At 42.7% G+C, this 19741-nt stretch overlaps 1 protein-coding gene across 1 annotated transcript in view; it reads right to left on the bottom strand.

Moving 5' to 3' along the window:
• Positions 1-3592: 3592 nt before the first annotated feature.
• The window catches only part of PSMA2 (proteasome 20S subunit alpha 2), a 103331-nt gene continuing 87182 nt past the window's right edge, over positions 3593-19741 (bottom strand). Inside the window, exons 6-8 of the mRNA XM_078688197.1 lie at positions 17343-17416; positions 3968-4025; positions 3593-3889 (exon numbers count right to left, since the gene is read on the bottom strand). Coding sequence (XP_078544323.1) covers positions 3773-3889; positions 3968-4025; positions 17343-17416 — 249 coding nt within the window. The 3' untranslated portion in view covers positions 3593-3772. The remainder of the gene's footprint in view (positions 3890-3967; positions 4026-17342; positions 17417-19741) is intronic.

The raw sequence follows: 19741 nt of genomic DNA on the forward strand, positions 1-19741 counted from the left end.
AGTGTTGTATGTCACACTAAACATTCAGGTATGCCACAAGGTACCCAGGTAAATGGAGCGATTCTGTTCATTTTGCATCTTATTCAGACTATTCAGCTAAAATTCACATTAATTAATATTACCGGATTTGCCCAAGATTACACAATGCAGTCAAGTGAAAGAGTTGGGATTAAAACCTAAGTTTACTGTTTCACAGTCCACAGATGTTTAAGAAATCAAATGTATATATGGCTGAAGTGTGGCATGTGCACCTATATTGTTATGAAGTTGCTGCCATTTTGGCATATTATTTGAAACTTTTATTTATATTTCAAAGATGGCGGATTGATACTTCAGAACAAAACATTTCAAAATAAAATGTTTGCATCAGTCCGCATAAATGTGCTTGTGTAGGAAGCCGCAGAAAAGCTTGTGGGACATGGGCAGAGTGCTTAGCAGAGCAATCTGCGGCTGTAACAACTTTTCAATCACCACAGAGCATTCCAGAGCTAAGGAAAAAGCAAGCATTGACTATACCAATCCTTTTCCGTTTTTTGTTGTGAATTTATTTTTACCAATGTTTTCTGCTGCACGCCACAGGTAAACCAATGGTCGAATAAGCGCAAGGTCCCCTAACACAAGTAAGACACAGAACAGTTGGTTGCAGTGACTGAAATGTTAAAAAAAAAAAATGATAAGGTACAACACAGGCAGTTCACACTTCCACAAACCAGATGAACTCGCACAAAATGTGTATTCATTTTTAGGTACGTTTATTGGCTTAGACTGTTCAAGAGGTCAGAGACAAGCTGTCCAATGTGAATCATTCTGAAGCTGCTACCACTGAAAAGAAGATTTTTACAGCTGTGGGCAGGGGAGTCCTGTGAGGATCCACAATATGCAAGCTTTTGAGCGGTCATTCTCAGTGTACAGGATGAACAAACTTTAATTCTGCCTCCTTTAGTTAAAAAAAAAAAAACTGACAGGTATCCACCGATCATGTCAAGAAGCACTTTAAGGCCAATTCAGTACAGCAGACTCTCATGGACTCTCATGGACATCAAGAAGGTTTCAGGGCAGGGTCTCTCCCTAATCTGAATGAAATACGCATAGAAGAGCGCTGTGACATCCCTAGCTTGAGGATCCTGCTAGGAATATTTGACCTTTACACCAACCAGTGGATTCCATGGATAAATCTGAAGATGCAGTTACAAATGTTTAGAACACAATGGTTTATTATGATCCTTATAATTGGGTCAACATTGATCGAGATGATGCCTTTTCGTGAAACGCTTTATGAAAATGAATCCAAATTCTACCGGGAGGCCTTTACATCACACTCCACAGTCACTCTACACTATCAATTTCTTCCTGCTTATCATTGGTTTCGTGAAAGGTACCAGATACCATCATAGTTCTGTGTTTGGAACGCTACAGGAGTGTTTCCATCATGTGGCTGACAACACTGTTAATTCTACCGCTACTGTACAGACATTATATCTCTAAAAGAACTGTACTGTTCTACAACATGTGGTTCGAAAATCTCAACCGCATTTCATACCCCACAGAGCTCGACGAGATCTCCATGTTTCCAACATCCCAGCTTATGTTTATGAGGAAATAGTTTGAGAAAGCGTTCCTTATCAAATTATGGGATCCACAGAGACACTGCAATTGCCATATGTGTTGAAAGTTTCAATGAATGATGCGATTATTCCTGGTTTTGTTTCAGATGACTAGGCTACAGAGACTGTAAAACAGATGATGTCTGATTTTCAGGTGTACACCACTTTAAACAATGAAGATCCTTATTTGAACGCATTGCATTATAAAGAAAAGTATTGTTTATTATTATGCACACTATTACATACATAGAACTGGTTATCCTAGAGAGATATACAATTACACTAATTTAGCCATGCAGGATTGTAGTCTTTAGGGTGCCCAATGACATTCCAACAATATTAGAAACGTTCATACTATTTTCGTGGTTAGTGACATGCATCAGTGCTGTTTTAATGATATTCTGTGTGGGTATTATTAATGTGCTAGGCAAGAGGATGAGACGGTTGAAATAAACACTTTTTAGCAGAAAGTGTCTTTTCTTGGTGCAGTACATGTGATATTCAAATAAACAAATTTGAGTTTGAATTATCACTGCTTTCCTAACCACTTTTAAGGGACTGTTAGTAACCATAAAGCACAGACACCTCTTCAACAAGTATGTATGTGTGGGGCGTCAACAAGCTTGACCTTCTTGCTCACGAGTGGGTGCATTGAAACAAGTTCAGGCATCCGTAGGTGGGAAATTCAAAGCTTGTGGAAGTAAGTCAAAGCCTTAGTTTACACAGTGCCTTTTTCGTCGTCTCCTTAGTCTGAGCTCACCATACAGTCAGGACTGCATAATAGCGATTGTCTTCGCAGATAAAGTGCTCACACACCTAAACAGCCTTTAATGTGAGATTAAATGTTTTTCATTTGTTTGGCAGCGCGTGTACAATCGGTTGCCCCATTTGTAGTGGTTTTCCATGAATCAATAAAGGTCTGTTAAAACATTTTGCTGCGTTTACCATAGAATGTTTTCAGTTAAATGCCCAACACAACCAAGGGTCACAAAATGGGCTCACAAAGAAACACCTCATAAGAAGTAAATGTCAGGGAGTAGATTTTCAAAAATATAAGGGAAGCAGATAACCAGTAGGTAGGATCACCACATAATGGTCACAAGTCTGAGGGGACAGTGGGTGTATTAACTTAACTGGTCACAGTAATTCCAGACAAGTATTCCCTCACAATGGCACCAGGCTGCCAGCTTGGGATCTGGGATGAACGGAGAGACTTCAACAAATTATCTTTAAAAGGTTGGGTTATTGCTGTAATTACTGAAAAAACTGAAGAGAACATCATATGGAAAAGTAATCAGACTTTTAACTCTTAAGCTTGCTCCAAAGTGCTTCAGACGTCTGGGTATAGATGTATATCAAGTGTGCTTTCCTTACTTATGGCTCTCCCGCTTGTAGCTTACATACAGCTCTCCCACTTAAACGTGCTTGCTATTCTACTTCATGATTCATGAAGATCCCATGAAAGAAGGAAAACTGACTTACCTCTCAAGCAAATTCTATATCATGTGTATCGTTGTTAAATTCATAACTCCCCAGGGGGAACAAAATGAATGTAAGCAGGATTGGGCATAGTAAATCATGGGTCCTTCTGTAGACAGTCAAGACAATGTGAGATATTATCAGTATGTTGTAGGTTCAATGCTGATAGAATCAAAAATCAATTGCCTTTTATTTTTCTCTTTAGGAGGTGACGGCCAATCCTGCTGTGTATGTTCTTAAATATTTCTATTGGTCTTTTTTATGAATATTTTTACAGTGTTCATTTAACTGTGTTCTCTAAAAGATAAAAAGATGGAAAGAAATCATATTGCCTTTACATTGGCATTTTTTTGTTGCTTCAATACTACCATTGCACTATAATGACATTCTGTCTGCTTGGGGAAGCTTAGAGATGACTGGCCTCTTCAAGTAAAGCTTGGGTTTAAAAGTACCACATTTCAAGTAAATATTTAATTAAGAGATTTCAATTAGACACAACTAAAACTGAATTAATCTGATATCGTTTATTGTGATTTGCACGCATACCATTTTAAAAAGATCCGTCAGACAAACCATGTAGAAATAAGTATTCAAAAAAGCTGCAAATTAAACGTTTTATACATTGTAATTCTCCTGTGGTAGAAATAAATGTTTTTCTACAAATTCCCAGTTATTCTAATGTACAATTATCATGCTATAGCAGACAGATAATCCTTTACTTCAGCTGGAGTGAGCCTTTTAAATCCTGCTTCATTGCAGATGCCGACTTCAATGTTGTCTTCTGTCATCTGTCCTTCAAAGCTTTCCTGTAAGAAAGATAGTTTTCAATACACGTAATGTTTCAGGAAAACAAGGTTTGCTTGTGCTTGAATTAAATACCATACCTTTAATGTTAAAATGGCTGTGTGAATGGCATCTTCAAGTTCTAGTTCTTCATTATACCTGTAACATTAAACAATCTTATTTTATTCAACAGGTCTGGGGCAGGTTCCTTTTCTCCCAGATTCTTGGATTCACATCCTTTCTGCGTCCTCACCCCTAAACACATACAATCCGGCTAATCTTTAAATATGCTTTAAATATAGCAGTTTGGATTAAAAAAAATTACTCTACCATCTCTATTTCCAAATGTTGCATGTGAATTCCTTTCCTGCCTTTTCTGATAAATTCCCATGTGCATTCAGTGTGTAATACATTTCTGATATTAAGATGTATTCACCATCCAGTCTAGTCTAGGTCAAGCAGTCAGTTGGTAGTTTTGACTTTTGATATTTAATTATGGTATAGTCAGATATGGCAAGCATGTGTCCCTCTATTTACTTTCAATGTCTGCCCAACTTGTAGTTTTCACTTCACAGTGCAGCTGCCTGTAAAAACCATTTCTCTTTCAAATACACACAAAGTTGGCTTTGGTTCCTCACAGAGTAGTTTGTTTTCCTCACCTCATTCTACCACCTGTTTGCTTCATCATTATACCTCCACTGAAACGCCTAAGAACCTGTTTTACATTTTAAATGTACAGTGAACTATCAAGTTAAATTCTTTATTTCACAAATGCAGTGTATAAAGAACATTGAGTTTTTAGGTCGAGCATTCAAGACCTCTTAATACACTTTAGTATATACTTATATGTGTCGAGGGGGCAGGGGGGTCTGCCAATAAACCACTTCTTGGAAAATCGACGCTGAGTGCCGTCTACTTTCGTTCAAGTAAACGAGTGTGTGGCAACAATACTTATAAGTGTATGTACTTTGTGGGCTCAGGAGATCCTCCCTAGAACTGGTCTGCTTCTGCTAAGGGACATTTTTCTGGTCAACTGCCTCTATTTAACTGTCTTGATAGAAGACAAGCAGAGGTCAGTAAAATACCAGCATCACTTTAGTATTCTCTAGATTCCAGTCCATTGAAATTGTCTTCCACAAACACCTGTAGACAATATTATTTTCAAATCTTGTATTTTCAGTGATATGACCACAGAAGGTCCTGATTTTATATTAAAAACAGAGCTTTGGACTATACCATTTCCCACTGAAAGGCAATATTTCTCTCCATGTGTTCCAGTACCTGGCGTGTCACGCAGTTAGGTGCTTACTTTCCCTCCATGTTACAGAACAGTACATGTTTCAGCACCCAGGCCAATGTGCTGTATAGATAAATACATATAAGGTCCCAAAGGTGAGACCGATTGCATTGTAAATGCTTCTTTCTTTTGTTTTCAACTGCATAATTCTTTCTCACGTTTTAGTTAGGACTTACAATGTAAGATAAACCTACTAGCTTTGCTGGTTTGAAATTTCTGCCCAGTGTTGTATTAAAGTAGTTAACTTATGGTTCCAGTTAGTGTTTTGTACTTTTATTGTTGTACGGTAAATGAACAAATTATTATGTTCGTGAGGCATAACAATTGTATTGTCAGCAGAGAACATTTATCGCCAAGTACTATAAGGTCAAACACTTGGTACCATAGTATTGAATATTGACTACAAGGTGTATGAATAATTTTATATGTTATATAATTGCATCAAAAACTCCAAAATATTATCCTTGGCTCATAGTGCATTATACAGCTATTCAACTTTTGTACATTCACTGCAGGCTGATTTTATTGAGTAATTACATACGTGGATTTAATTCCACTGGTAATTTGATTTTAAAATCAAAACAAAGTATAAATGCGACTTTAATGCAGAACGTCCGGGCCCTGTTCAAAATAAAGTCTTTAAAATAAAGGATCCAGATGGTACAAGTAATTCAGTGCAGAGGCTTCCACTTTTTTAAGGGGACTTTGTCCACTTTTAGGCCGGAGTATTGAATACCATTTACTGAGAGCCAATGTGCAGTAGAGGTAATGATGTTTTGGAGTAAGAAGGAATCACTTTATCTCCAAGTGGATATAATGTCTATTTCGTGAAAAAGGCTTTTTTAATTGTCTAATGCAGTGGTTGGTACAGAGATGTGTGTGTGTGTGTGTGTGTGTGTGTGTGTGTGGTGAAGAATGGTATGGTGTGTGTGCGTGTAACCATTTTGTTTATAACCTTTGGGCCATTTGACAAATCTGCATGAACCTTTTCAACAAACTCTGGGCTAGTTTTAGGATTTGAAGATTCATTAAGCTCCATCTTGGGGTCTAAAAACTAAAAAAAGAAGGGGGGGAGTAGGAGGGGTCAAGAAATGAGTTTTCCATTTTTGCACCCATAGGAAACTTTATTCTCTGGTACAGAAAAACATGCTAAACGGAAACCGGTCAGGCAAACTAACTTACACTCTAAGTGCAAAACTTATGACTTCACAAAATAAGAGGTCTTCACAACACCTCTTAGATTTCAACACATCTACACAGCGATCAATCTTATTGCATCCATACATGCATCATTCATAATGTTAATGGTACAGTACTATATCATGTCACTAGTCAATCACTGATGTAATTTGTGAAATCATCTGTCACAGAACACGGAGGTAAGAAGTGCCTTGCATTCTGGGGACTGCGAGCTATAGTTTGTGGAGCCAACTATAACTGAGGAATTTCAGGGGTTCTTTGGTTTTACTTCATATCTTAACTGATCTGTAACTGTTTTTTAAGTGAATATATATAATTGTTTATGATATATTTCATGCACAACCATGAACGAAACCTTCAATGAAAAACAAACGCACGTGTACTTTTAAGTCTCAACTATTAGGTGGTAGACTATGCACAGCATGCGTATGCTGCCCAAACTTTTAATGTTTTTGCAACGCTAGTGTGAAACATAACATAAAAAAGAACTTTGATAGCATCCGACCAAAATACACCATTCTACCTTTGCCAAGGAGAAAGATGGACCATTGCAGTCTGAGATGATGTAGCTTACCCTGGTGAAAACCAGGCGCTATGATTCATTACAGTACAAATGTTTCACATGAAGTGAATGCTTTGGGTACTGGCATATTATCATGGGGGACTGCATTCCAAGATTTAAGAGTGTGTGCAAAAACACAGATTACTGTGACAAAATGAAAGGCTTTAAGCAGCATCAATTGCCATATTTGGAGACTGGTCACATTTTCACAACCAGCAAAAGATGTTCTGAAGCAAAGTCACAAGGATATCACATCTTGCTCCAGCCTCAGCAGTGCAACAGGAAAAAAAAAATTACTCGCCTTCAGTAAAGTTCTTTTTGGTGGATACTCTATGTAACCGTAGATTCCTCAGAGTGTAAATATTTCCCCCTGCATCAGGTGGGATCTGGAAGCTCAAAAGCAGTACTCATGCGTGCCAGTAGGTGACAATGTGCATTTCTGCACTGACATCATTCTGCTCTGGAAGTGGTGAGCGGGACAGCAATTAAGTGTCAACAGGCACACTAGAGCCAGTTGCTTTTAAATGCATCTCCAGAACCTCAGACGCAGAGCCAATCAGTAAACTGGCTTGACCAGTGTGGAGATTTCTAGTCCGAGACTTTTTCTGATGGAAAGATGGCCATTCTAGAGAACAGGGAGGTAGGAGGGTGGTGAGGAATCTGTGGTTAGAGTTTTCCCTAGAAAGAGCATTACAGAAGGCAACTTTCTTCTGATGGATACTTCTAACCACAGACTCCTCACATTGTGAAAAGATATCAAAGCAGTACCTCTCTAGATAGTGGGCCTGTGTAATGTCTCAGACCAAAAAGTCCAGCAGAACTGAACGGGCAAATTACCCATGCTTAAGGATCTGACTTTGGTGGGGAGGGATGGATATAGCGTTTTTGCTCAAGTTTAGCATATTATAATTCACATTGAGAGGTATTTGCTGCACTGCCTTTCCCTGCTTTGTCCCTTAGAAATGCACAAGTTGTTTGCCCACTTGGTGTTTCCTGGTGCGATCAATATAAAAACCGAGAACTCTCATGATCGAAGCAGTCTCTACTCCTTTTTCAAAGGGTGAGACAGGGCAAAGAACATGAGAAGGGTGATATCCTGTCCTACATAAAATGGTGTTACCATGTTAGGCGTGTAGTCAAAACTAGTTTGTAATGGAAAGTGTGGGAGGGTGGGCTGAGTGTGCCTGAGACCCACTCACCTGCCAAGCCAACAGTATAACTCAAAAGAGTTTCAACCACAAAAAGTCCAATAAAGACAATATACGGCTTTTATACCCAGAGGTGACAGAGCTTTTTCCACCTGTTGGGAAAACCCTTGCTCTGTTGTTTCTCTTCCACTGACAACTTGCATTGACACTGTTGTTGCACGCTACCCATGACCGCTCTCTCAGAGGCTCATTCCATCTGGAGTGGAGCATGGGACTCCTTTATGTCTTCTAATTCACACCCATTGTGGCTGGAGTTCTGAAGATCATCATGGCCCACGGGCCCCAAGTCATTCTAGTGGACCCAAGTTATTCTAGTGGCTCAAGATTGGGCCAGGATGGTGACTAACCCAGAACCTCAGGACATGAGCATCTGTTCTCTCATCGTGCTGCATCTTCGGGAGGATCTGCTTTTGCAGCAACAGGGTAGGGTCCTGCACCTGGGCCTCCACAATCTACACCCACATGGGTGGAGATTGAACAGCGGCAGCTAGTTTCCTCCGAGCTACCTCCTGTCATCGTAGATGTTATTCTGGCAGCCAAGCCCCCATTTATGAAATCCATGTACACTGGGGCTCATGGACAAATTTGTGGCTTCGTGCGGAACCCTCCCGATTGATTTGCTATAAACTATTTTGTGTGATGTACTGTTATCTGTTTTGATCCTAAAAAAGGTTTTTGAGTTTTGACGTATTTGTTCAGGAACCGTAGGTCCAGGATGGGTCTTAGACTTTCGTCCACTTTTGGCACTAGGAAGTAGTTTGAGTACACTCCCTTGTTCCGTTCTTTGAAAGGCACTCGTTCGATGGCCGCTTTGAGGAGCAGTTCTTGGGCTTCCTCTTGCAGTAGTTGCAGCTCTCTTCCCGAGTGCTGTCTTTTCTTTGGTTTTCTGTTTGGTGGCCTCCTTTCCAATTCTATGCAGTATCCGAACTGCATAATATTGAGTATCCACTTGTCTGTTGTTATTTTTCTCCACTCCTGGAGAAAAAATCTTAATCTTCCTGCTACCGGCGTTACATGTTCCTTTGTGTCTTGTCCGTGTAGCCCTCTCCTCTTTGTTTTTCCGTGCTCCTCCCCCGGAGGGTTTGGGTGGTGGAGCACCTTCTCTCGTCTGAAGTCACTTAGAGCGGGGTTGCTCACCGCCTCTCCTTCTCTGGCCTCGTCCATTTCCTCTTGACCGAAAGGACTGGCCCCTGCTTTGGTAGTTCCAGCTTTGGCTCTGGTGGCTCTGGTGGCCTTGGTTGTCACTCTGTTGCCCCTGGTGGAAACTCTGGTGAGAATCTCCTCGCTGATTTCCACCTCTGCCGTTCGGCCTCTGTGTAGGAGTGCCCCTTCTCATCCCTCTGAACTGCAGGGCCCCCATGGACCTTGCCGTCTCGTTGTCCTTCTTCAGTTGGGTGAGCTGATCATCAACTGGGGCTCCGAACAGTGTTTCACCGTTGAAGGGTGTGTTCAGGATGTTATTCTGAACCTCAGCCTTGAATCCGGAGATCCTGAGCCAAGCTTGCCTTCTTTCTGTGATGCCTATAGCCATCAGTCTGCTGGATGTTTCTGCCCCATCCAAGGCTGTCTTCAGGCACGAATTGGCGATGCTCTTCCCCTTCTTCCACAAGGTGTGATGCCCTCTCACGGTATTGTTCCGGGAGGTGCTTGAGCAACTGTCCCATCTCCTCCCAGTGCTGGTATTGATGCCTATTCAGGAGGGCATTGGAATTCGCCATCCGCCAGTGCGTTGCAGCGTTCCTCTCAATCTTCCTGCCAGTTAGATCCATCCTCCTGTTTTCTTTGTCAGGTGGGGGTCCAGACGTTGTTGTGACGTTTGCCCTTTTCCTGGCCGTTGCAGCGATTATAGAATCTGCTGTGACGGATCCCTTGATGTAAGCTGGGTCTTGGGAGGAGAACTTGTATTTCTTCTCTGTTCTCGGCGTTACAGATCTACATGTAGCCGGGTCCTTGAAGGCCTCCTTCCCCTGGTCTGTGATACTTTTGAGCATGGGCAGGAACTGGCTTCTTGTCTGTATGGGGAGCAATGTCTCGAGCAGGAAGTCTGCTTTTGGCTTCTCCTCTTCCAGCTTAACTCCATAAGCTGCTAAGCTGCTGCTGCCTTTCTTACCACCTCATTGTATGCCCCAATGTCATCCGGTGGAGAAGGCCTCGAGGGGTATGTTTCCACCGCCTCCTCTGGGTTTTCGGCCTCGATGTCCTGCCATTCCTGGTCTTGGACCGTCGAGGAACCTGAGCCGTAGTTTGACTGCTGTTCCCCGTAATCCCCTTCAGTGTAGTAGAGGTCTTCCTCCTCCTCGTGCTCTGAAGGTTCCGGAGTTATCGGCGGCTCTTCGACGTCGAACTCCTCGAGCTCCTGTACCTCAGCGACTGTCGGTGCCGGCTTCGAGGGGATCTTGTAACTTTTCATCTTTTCATCGAAGTCCTTCCTTCTCTGAAGGATGTTCTCCATTTCGGCCTTGAGCCTTCTTCTTTTCCTCTGCATTTCTGCGGCCTGTTCGTCGTCGAGCGTTTCGGCCGCTCTTTTCGGCGGCGACGTCGAAGCTTTCTTCGGCTCTTTTTCTTTCGACGTCGAAGGCCCTTTTTCGGGGGCTTGCTTCGATGGCCTTTGCTTTTCGCTGGCCTTCTGCCTCCGGGAGTCCTTCTCGGAGGATCCGCTGGGCTCTTTTTCGGAGGATGCAGCGTCGGTCGTCGATTTGTTCAGCGCCGCTGCTCCTTTCGAGGCTCTGTGCTCAAACTTTCGAGAGTCTGCCTCAGGTTTTCGAGGCCCTGTGGGAGTTTTCGGGGTCATAGACTCTCCTACCTTATCAGGCGTTTTCGGTCTCAGCGACCGTGAAGTCATCTGGGCCTTCGGCGATGTTGTCCTCGTCGTCGGTGGAGAGGCCTAGTTCATAAAACGTCGGGGCTTGGCCCTTGCCCTGCATCGTGTGGTGAGCCGTCCTCTGTCTTTCTCGAGCTCGGAGTGTCTTCAACTTGAAGACGGAGCAGGCGTTGCAGTCTCTGCTCTCGTGTTCGATTGGCAGGCAGAGGTTGCAGACTGGGTGCTGGTCCTTCTGTGCGAACTTGTGGTGGCAGTTCTTGCAGAATTTAAAGGGCGTCTTGTACATCCCTGCGCTCAGGGGGCCCCCTGTGTGCGCATTCCTCCAAGGACGAAGATTTCGAAGTTCTCTCCTTTCTTCGTCGTCTCCTCTCTAAAGGTCCTCTTCTCTCAGATTGAAGTGCGTCAATCTCTATAGTACCACACCAAGCCACAAACTTGTCCCAACTGTTGGTGTACTGATTTGGTTGAGGGAGGCTGCCCAGCTAATTTAACATCTACAAGGGAGAGCACAGGCAGTCAGCTGTTTGACACTCAATCTCCAAGCATGGTAGTTAAGACTGTGCAGGTCTGAGTACAGGACCCACCCCTGCTGTTGCGGACAGAAACCCTCCTACCACCCCCTCAAAAGTGGCGGCCTGATCAGAGGAAATATGTTCATGCCCAGGAGTTCTTGAAACCCCACTCTCCTTGCCCAATCCAGTGTCACTAGGATAACTTGGGCTTGGTCATTCCAGATCGGTTTTAAAACTCGTGGCAGGATAGGTATCAGCAGGTAGGCATACAGGAGTCAAGAGTTCCATTCTAGGAAAAAAGCATCCCCAAGGGAGAAACGCCTTGGAAGCTCCAGTGAGTGAAACTGTGCATTATCAGAAGTGGCGAACAGTTAGCCACGGTTCTCCCCACTTCTGGAAGAGACCTTGCACCACCTCTAGATGTAACTGCCATTCGTAACCCACTATGCGTCGGCGGCTGAATTTGTCTGACATGGTGTTCAGAGATCCCTCCAGGTGGTGCACTACCAGGAAAATCAGGTAGCGTTCGGCACTAGAAGGTTGCTGTGCAGCCAACACTCTTCTGCAGACTAGATTTCCTCTGAAAATCTGAAATCTAGACTTGATTGGAGAGGTCCCCTGTGCCCACTGGGACTTCAGATCCCACTGCAGAGCTCGCATATGTCACCTAGAATGCTTGGCCAACAGTGTGATGCAGGAAGCCATCAATCCCAGAAGCTGCAGTCATCCTCACTGAGATCCAGGATAGAGGCCGAAACATCAGGATCATAGCCAGACTGTCCTGGACTTTTCGTTCTGGGGGAAGACAAGAAAGTGGACTGTGTCCAGAATGGCTCCACTGAATGGGTGCGTCTGCGAAGGAGTTAGGTGCGGCTTCAGCATGCTGATAGTGAACCTCAACGAACTGAGGAGGTTCACTGTGGTCTGAAGGTGGGTGACAACTGCCTCAAACTAGCCAGCCTTCAACAGCCAGTCATCGAGGGAGGGCGAACACTGAACCCCTGACCTTCAAAGATGTGCTGCAACCATTGCCCTCACTTTTGTGAATAACAAAGGGGCACTGGTGAGGCTAAAATGGAGCACCGCAAACTGAATATGCTCCTGCCCCACTGTGAACCGCAGTTGGCTTCTGTGGGCCTGCAGGACTGTGTGGAAATAAGCAGGTCCAATGCCACCATTCATTCTCCAGTGTTGAGGGCAGACAACGACCAGGGTCAGCAGCTTGAATTTTCTCATCCCCAGGAAGACATTCATAGGACCAAGGCCTAAAATAGGACTAAGGCCTCTGTCTTTCTTCAGCACCAGAAAGGAACTGGAGTAACAACCACAGCCTACTTCTGATGCCGGCATCTGCCTTACGGCTCCTTTGGCCAGAACAGCCTGCACTTCCTGCTGCCAGAGGGAGAGGTGGTCCTTCATCAGCCATACAGGGATGGTATAAGGTGCAGCAGAGTGGTCAAGAAATGGCATGGGCATAACCTCATGGGAAAAACTGCAGCCTAACTTTTTAACGTTATTTTCTGCCACCCTGGCTCAAGAGGTCAGACCCCGTCTCAGACAGGGTTTCTGTGTGCCTCAAATGACCCACTAAAGAGGTTTTGAGGCTGCAGCAACCGGAAGAAAGGACAGAACACTGTGCTGCATGCTGCCCGTTGACCTTGTGGTCTGTGGGTACAGCGGCCTTAGCCATGAAAAGGCTGAATGGTTTTTAAGGGTTTACTGGGCAGACTGTACCGTGATATGGGAAGTAGTGAGACCTGTGCATCGATTCCCAGAGGGCGAGAGTATCCCGCCCTAAAAGGCAGAGGGCGTTAACAGAACAGAGCCAAAATGGTTGATGAAAATATGCTTTCCAAAGATTTCAGTGCACCTCGACGGGCTGTCTGGAGGCGTGGCGGGGAATTAATTAGGGCTGACCTTGCTCGAGGCATTCAAAACTAGGCTCTCTGGGGTGGGGTGCTGAGCCAAGAAGTCCAGGTACATCCTGGCTGGATGAGGACACTGTGCTATCTGTCTACTCACTGGAGGTGCAGAGCAGGGTTTTGCTCAAGTCCTGAGAATGGTATCTGCCACGCCTTCATTGAATGGAAGGAGCGGCTCAGTATTTGTTTGCCCAGGCTGAAGAACCTCAGTTAGTCTTGACCCCCACTGTAGGTAACGGGAGTTCGAGAACCTCAGCAGTCCTTTGTAGGACTATCGCGAAGGAGTCACTTTCACCTGTGGAGTGGCCCAGAGGCAAAATTAGCCCAGCAGTTTATGAGGTGCCCAGACCACTGGCATCCTGGAGGTCTTCAGGCCAACTGTCATCCATGCATTGTTGAATAAATTCATCCCCAGCAACATAATGCATCGTGAGAGTCCCCTCCAAATGAAGTATGAAGGGCCTAGGCAATATATTATAATCAGATGGGTTCGCCAAAGGCTGCTGCCCATGGGGATCTGGGTGCAGCTTCAGTCAAAGGTGCACAGACTCGAATTCCGACAGCATAATAGGTTACGCATTGAAGTGAGACATCAATGCTTCAGGATCTGGCGTGGGTCATGGCACCAGGATCTGAGTCAGCAGGAAATCCATTGTGGAGCCGGTCCAGACGGTGTAGGCGGCACCGAGGGTGGCCTACCAGCAGAGACCTAGGGGGGCCGTCCCGGTCCTTTGGGGGCCTAGAGGCACACCAGAGGGAGCTTGTGATGAGCCAAAGAGCACAACATGGCTTCACAGAAACATTAGATTTGCTGCAGCATCGCCAACAGCCCTGGAAATTCAGGTTCCCTTTAGACAAGGGTTGGAATCAGTTCCGAAGAGGCACAGTTTGGGAGCAGGTCCAGGAGGCACAGCGACACCTTTGCGCTGTCTCTGCAGTTCAAGAGTGGCAGGAAAAGGCTTGGGCATTTGGATGCTTTTTTTTAAGACTTATCCCAAGGCTTTAACCGCAATGATGATTGGCAATGGGAACAAGGCCTTCTTTTCGACTATGCTCAGTCACAGTGTGAAGTCTCTTGGTGTTTGGTGACGCAGAGCTTCACCTCACGACCCAGTATGGCCTTGGGATTTATCAAGGTGCAGTCAAGCATATCTGATGGAAGTCTGCTACAGCCCTTTGCTTTTGACAGTCCCTACAGAGTTGAAACTTTGGGAGGTGACATTTTTCCTTGCCCATCCTGTGAGCCTCTAAGTGCTTCCCCTGAGTGACTTTGGAAGTGTACTCCTATGGCAGATTTAGACTTAAAGGACTATGGGGCAGATTTCCAACTTAGTGGAAGGAGGTTTGGTAGTTAGGACAATGGAGTAATTTACTTCGCCACTATGACTGCACTTACGTCTGCCAAATTATAAAATGACCTCCCAGCCGGACGTAATTCCCTAAAGCATTGCTAGGAACTGCTGCCACAGAAGTTCCTGTCAATGTTTTTTTTGTAGTTTGCTTCAGGGCTCCGTCAAGCATGACCGAGCCGTACAGAAAACATTTTTCTTTTTTTTTTCTTCAAACTGAAAATCCTGAAGCAGAATTTTCTTTTTGTAAAAAATAAAAGTCAATGCTCACCTTCCCACGGGAGTCCTCTCCCACGTAGAGGGGAGCATTTAGTAGTTTTCACTGTCACTTACAGCCAAGCAGTCACAGCAGACCTCTATTTCTGCCCATCTAAATTAGGTGGGCAGAATTAGAGGCCAACAACACTTACTCGGTCATGGGGAGGTGTTAATGTTTTAATTAAAACAAAGGTCTGCCCGCATTTAAATCAGGCGGGTGAACCACAATCTTGGTGGTATGGATACTGTGTCGACCTTGTGTCAGAAGGTACAATTTTGACCAGGACGAACCTGGTTTGTATATCCGACCTGCGCTCCATCATGGCCAGCCTCAGATTGCAACTAGGACCTGGTCTATCGCAACAATTGACTATCAATGACACTTTGTGCTTCTTGGTGCTGTTCCTACTTAAAACTTTAAAAATTCATATCTCCGGTTCTCCTTTTGGAACGTTGGTGTCATTTTGCTCACTGAATTGTACTCTATTTTTCCAGTTCTTTTTGGGACTTTTATTGTTTTGCGGTTTTACTTTATTACTCTTTTGTTACTACATAAATTCTTTACAAACTGTCCTATGGTAAGCCTGTCTGGTCTGTGCCATAACTACCGGAGGAATGGGGGGTTGAACGGAGCTTAATTTAGTGACTTTAAGCGTTTACCTTGACAAGCGTTGTAATTAGTCCTTGAGGTGGGTAGTCACCCACCTTTAATAATAATTCAGTTTCTTACAATGACTTTATACTGGCAGTTACCCTGTGGGGGAAAGCTTATGCAGAATTGAGTCTGCATGAGCCAGCTATGGTGACAAAGGCTATAGGCCTAATTGTTTTATTTGAAAGGTTGTCAGAGGGCATAGATCTAATCTTTTTACACATTTACAAAAGCAGAAGGTTTGATATTTTTTGGGAAAATCATGAGAATGTGTACCCAATTTAAGAGAGGGATTTGTTGAAGAAGGTAGGTCCTAAAACAAAGTAACCCTTCCGCATGTTTCTTGTAATGTTTGGCCATATTCACATAACCCACAGGCATCATCATCTCCCTTTTCCTAATGCTAGAATAGCATTTGATTTACAGAGAAAACCCCCCAGTATTTTTAAGTTGTGAAAAAGCACAATAACTACACACAAATGCATCTGGGTTCATATTTTGTTAAGCCTGTTAGCCTTTAAACACCATGTTTGAAAACCCTCCTTACGTACAAGAGGTATTTGGCAACTGACTTAGTGAAACTTCAAGGAACTGTGTCTAAGTCGGTACAGGCTCATTCAAACACCAAGCACTTTTAAAACTGGACAGACAACATAAGCCACACAATTAATAACAAACTAGTATCTTCAAGGTACATAGACAAATTATGCAGACAGTCCGATCTGCGACTTATTTCAGACTCCATTAGTGGGTGGGGAAAAACACTAGTGAATGTTTCTGTACGACGTAGAGAGCAGATATGGTGAACAAAGGGAAGGTTTATTATCTGGTCTTTAAAATATGTTGCAAAGGTTCTGTTCAAAGTCATCAGGTGTTGATTTTTAACGAAGTTGTTTGCACTGAATATATAAAACCCATTATGGGGTATAAACCCAAACAACCCAACTTAATTTTTTTTTGCAAAAACAGAATAAAGAGAGATTAACTTTAAATGAATGCATCCTGAAACCTAAACCCATAGACAGTCTTTGGAACACACCTTTGATGACCTGTAAAACTATTAATACTTTGAGCCTTTAGAACAGGAAAGCCAACATGCTAGCAAGCATTTAATAAAACAGCAGAAACCTTTAAAACTTGACATTCAACAAGACACTTGACGTGGGTAAAAAAGCTAAACCGAATAAGCTAAATAAAGTGGCATTTGTAACTCACATTGAACACTTACTCCCTAAAAGCACCGTTAACAGTACTGGGAGATTTTATAGAGGCAAGCAATCAACTAGTTGTTCCATAGCAAGTGAATATGTCATTTAACCCCCAGCTCTGATACTAAAGCTTCTCAAATGGAATGAATTTTTTTAAACGTTTCATTCATGTAGTAAATTACCCATACACATCAAGCTAGAGTGTAAACACATTTCAAGATCAAGAGGTGTAGGGATAATTCATCACTTTCATGACGCAAAAAAAGGAATCAGCGTGACTTTAAAATATCAACAATTTAATCTCATTTACCCCATTCTTAGAACAGCCCATTCCTATCCTGAGCAAAGTCTCAATGCAGCCTTGAAGTTCTTGGGTTCAGCTGGCACCTAATATCTGTATAGCAACTTAAAGTCTTGCAAAAACAACTCTAAACACAAAATGTGCAAAAATCTGGCTCAAAGACCATATGAAGTTTACCAGCATTACCTTTTCTCAAGGAAAGTTTTTCCATTCACGTAATTTTTCCCCATAGCTGTTGCTTTCCATGCAAAATAGGCACCCTGAACATAGAAAAATGATTCAGTGAAATAATCCAAATAAATATTGACTGTACACCTTTAAAAAAAAGAATTACGATTCTCAATTTACAATCAATTAATCTTTATTTCGGTTTAACAAACCATAAAAGATACACATAGCAATAAAAACACTTCTTAACATAATATTTCAAAAAGGTACCGCTAGACCAATGCATACATTTTAGAATCGTGTTTCTAATCTAAGACCTTTGTTAATTCTTAAAAGATAAATATCATTAAAACTCTTTTTAAAACTTTTAAAAAGATTGTGAAGACATTAAGGAGTTACAACAAATTTCATTTTAAAACACCAGCAACAAAACTTATTTCTGAATCCCTTAAAATAGACTTCCTGGTCTTTAAAATATTATTAATACAAAACAAAATATATATGCCCAATATAATGTTCCAACTGACTTTCCTTTTTAATACCTTCTAGCAAATCTAATAATGCTAATAATAATCTTCATGTACTAACTAAAGTGCGAATGACCAGTATGATTTTGGAATATGGAGTTAAAATTTCAAGCCTTCCTTTCTTCTTAATAAACTTACTCCAAACAGGTACCTACTAACACTAAAAAACACAGTTTGAGAAGTGTCAGTTTTTAATATTCTTTCTGCCTCATAGCAGGATCTTATACCCAACAACTGGCAAATGGGTTTGATAGATTTTCTTCTGTATTTTATGTAAGCTGGGCAGAAGAACAATATATGTACATCGTTTTCTTTGGCACCCATATGGCATAATACACAACACTCTAAACCTTCATCCCCTTGTTTCTGTACCCATTTTGATGTATTCAAGTTTGTCTACAATACCCCATATCGGAATTTCAAGTATAAAGATTTTGCTAACTGGGGCTGCACCTCGTCCAAAAGACGCTAGAAGCTCCAGGTTGGTTTCATCGAGAGGAACCGTGTTGTTAAAGTACCTGTGGCTGGATTATGATGAACGCTGTCTCAGATGTAGACCCAACAATTCAGCTTAATTACTTTCTTTGATGCCATAGACAGTCCCACAGGTTCCTCCCAAAAATACTTAAGTCCTAATTTATGAAATAAGGAATGAAAATGATTTAGCCATGGTAACCATGTACCATATTTTAACCTTAGAATTTCCTCCAGCCCTTCCTTATAGTGGATGAGCTCTACTGTTGTTGACCAGTCGCACCCTGAACAATAGTGGTCGTAAAATTGCCTGGTAGCCTGGCGTATATTTAGGGCCATTACAATGGGTACGAGCGGTGTGCGCACTGGGAGGCAAAACAGTTTCCAAAAAACTTACTTTCTCCCACCACAAATGTATTACTGCTTGAAGGTCCTCATAGTTCTGCCCCATATAGGGATGCCGATTGTGCCCTATACTTGTATACCTCAAGGGCAGGGGATATCGCTTTAGAGAAACTACTCTCATGTTTCTTTACTATTGGTAGAGCGTTTTGGAGTAGAATAGACTTACTTTTCTCTAATTGCGGTTTCCAAGTAATTTTGGTGTCCAAAGTAATACCTAGATAATTAAAACTGTGCACATACTCTAGCTTTTGATTTGTGACAGTTAAATTCTTTTTAAAAGACTTGTGTGGATTAATTGCGATGTATTTTGTTTTACTAGAGTTTATTTAAAGACCCATAGCTTCACAGTATACCTCCCTATTAGACATTGTAAGCGTTTGGGAAATTAAAATAGTATCATCCGTAAATAAGAGCGCAGGTACTGGCACCCACCCTAGTTTGGGAGAATCGTGTTTGCAGCCCAATAAATATTCAGGAAGAAAACAAGTTACTTACCTGTAACGACGGTTATCCAGTATTGGTATCTTTCATAGATTCACATGCCTGAATCATTTCCAGTCATCGAGGCGCGAGTCCCACGGTAAATAAAAAAGCAGTGCCAAAGGTAAATAACAGTAGTAGGCCCACAAGAAAAGGCCTGAGGCCTAGATCTTAGTAGCCTATCTACATCATTATGCTAAAAGAACCAACAATTTGGTCACAACCAATCAGCTATCAGCACCCTCTAGAACCCTCTCTGCAGAGCCAGTTCTCCTCAGATTTTCGTTAGCACAAGTGGGAAATAAGTATCCCAAAACAGAGAACTGACTCTTCGGGGAGGAGGGAGGGTGGTGCATGTGAATCTATGAAAGATACCAATGCTGGATAACCGTAGTTACAGGTAAGTTACTTGTTTTCTTATCCAGTATTGGGGTATTTTTCATAGATTCACATGCCTGAATCAGAGTAGCAAGCAGTATACCAAGTATACAGTTGGTTGCGGATGGTGGGAGACTTGTGCTGATAAACTCC

This window comes from Lissotriton helveticus, chromosome 4_1 (genome assembly GCF_964261635.1).
Source record: "Lissotriton helveticus chromosome 4_1, aLisHel1.1, whole genome shotgun sequence".
NCBI classification, from domain to species: domain Eukaryota; kingdom Metazoa; phylum Chordata; class Amphibia; order Caudata; family Salamandridae; genus Lissotriton; species Lissotriton helveticus.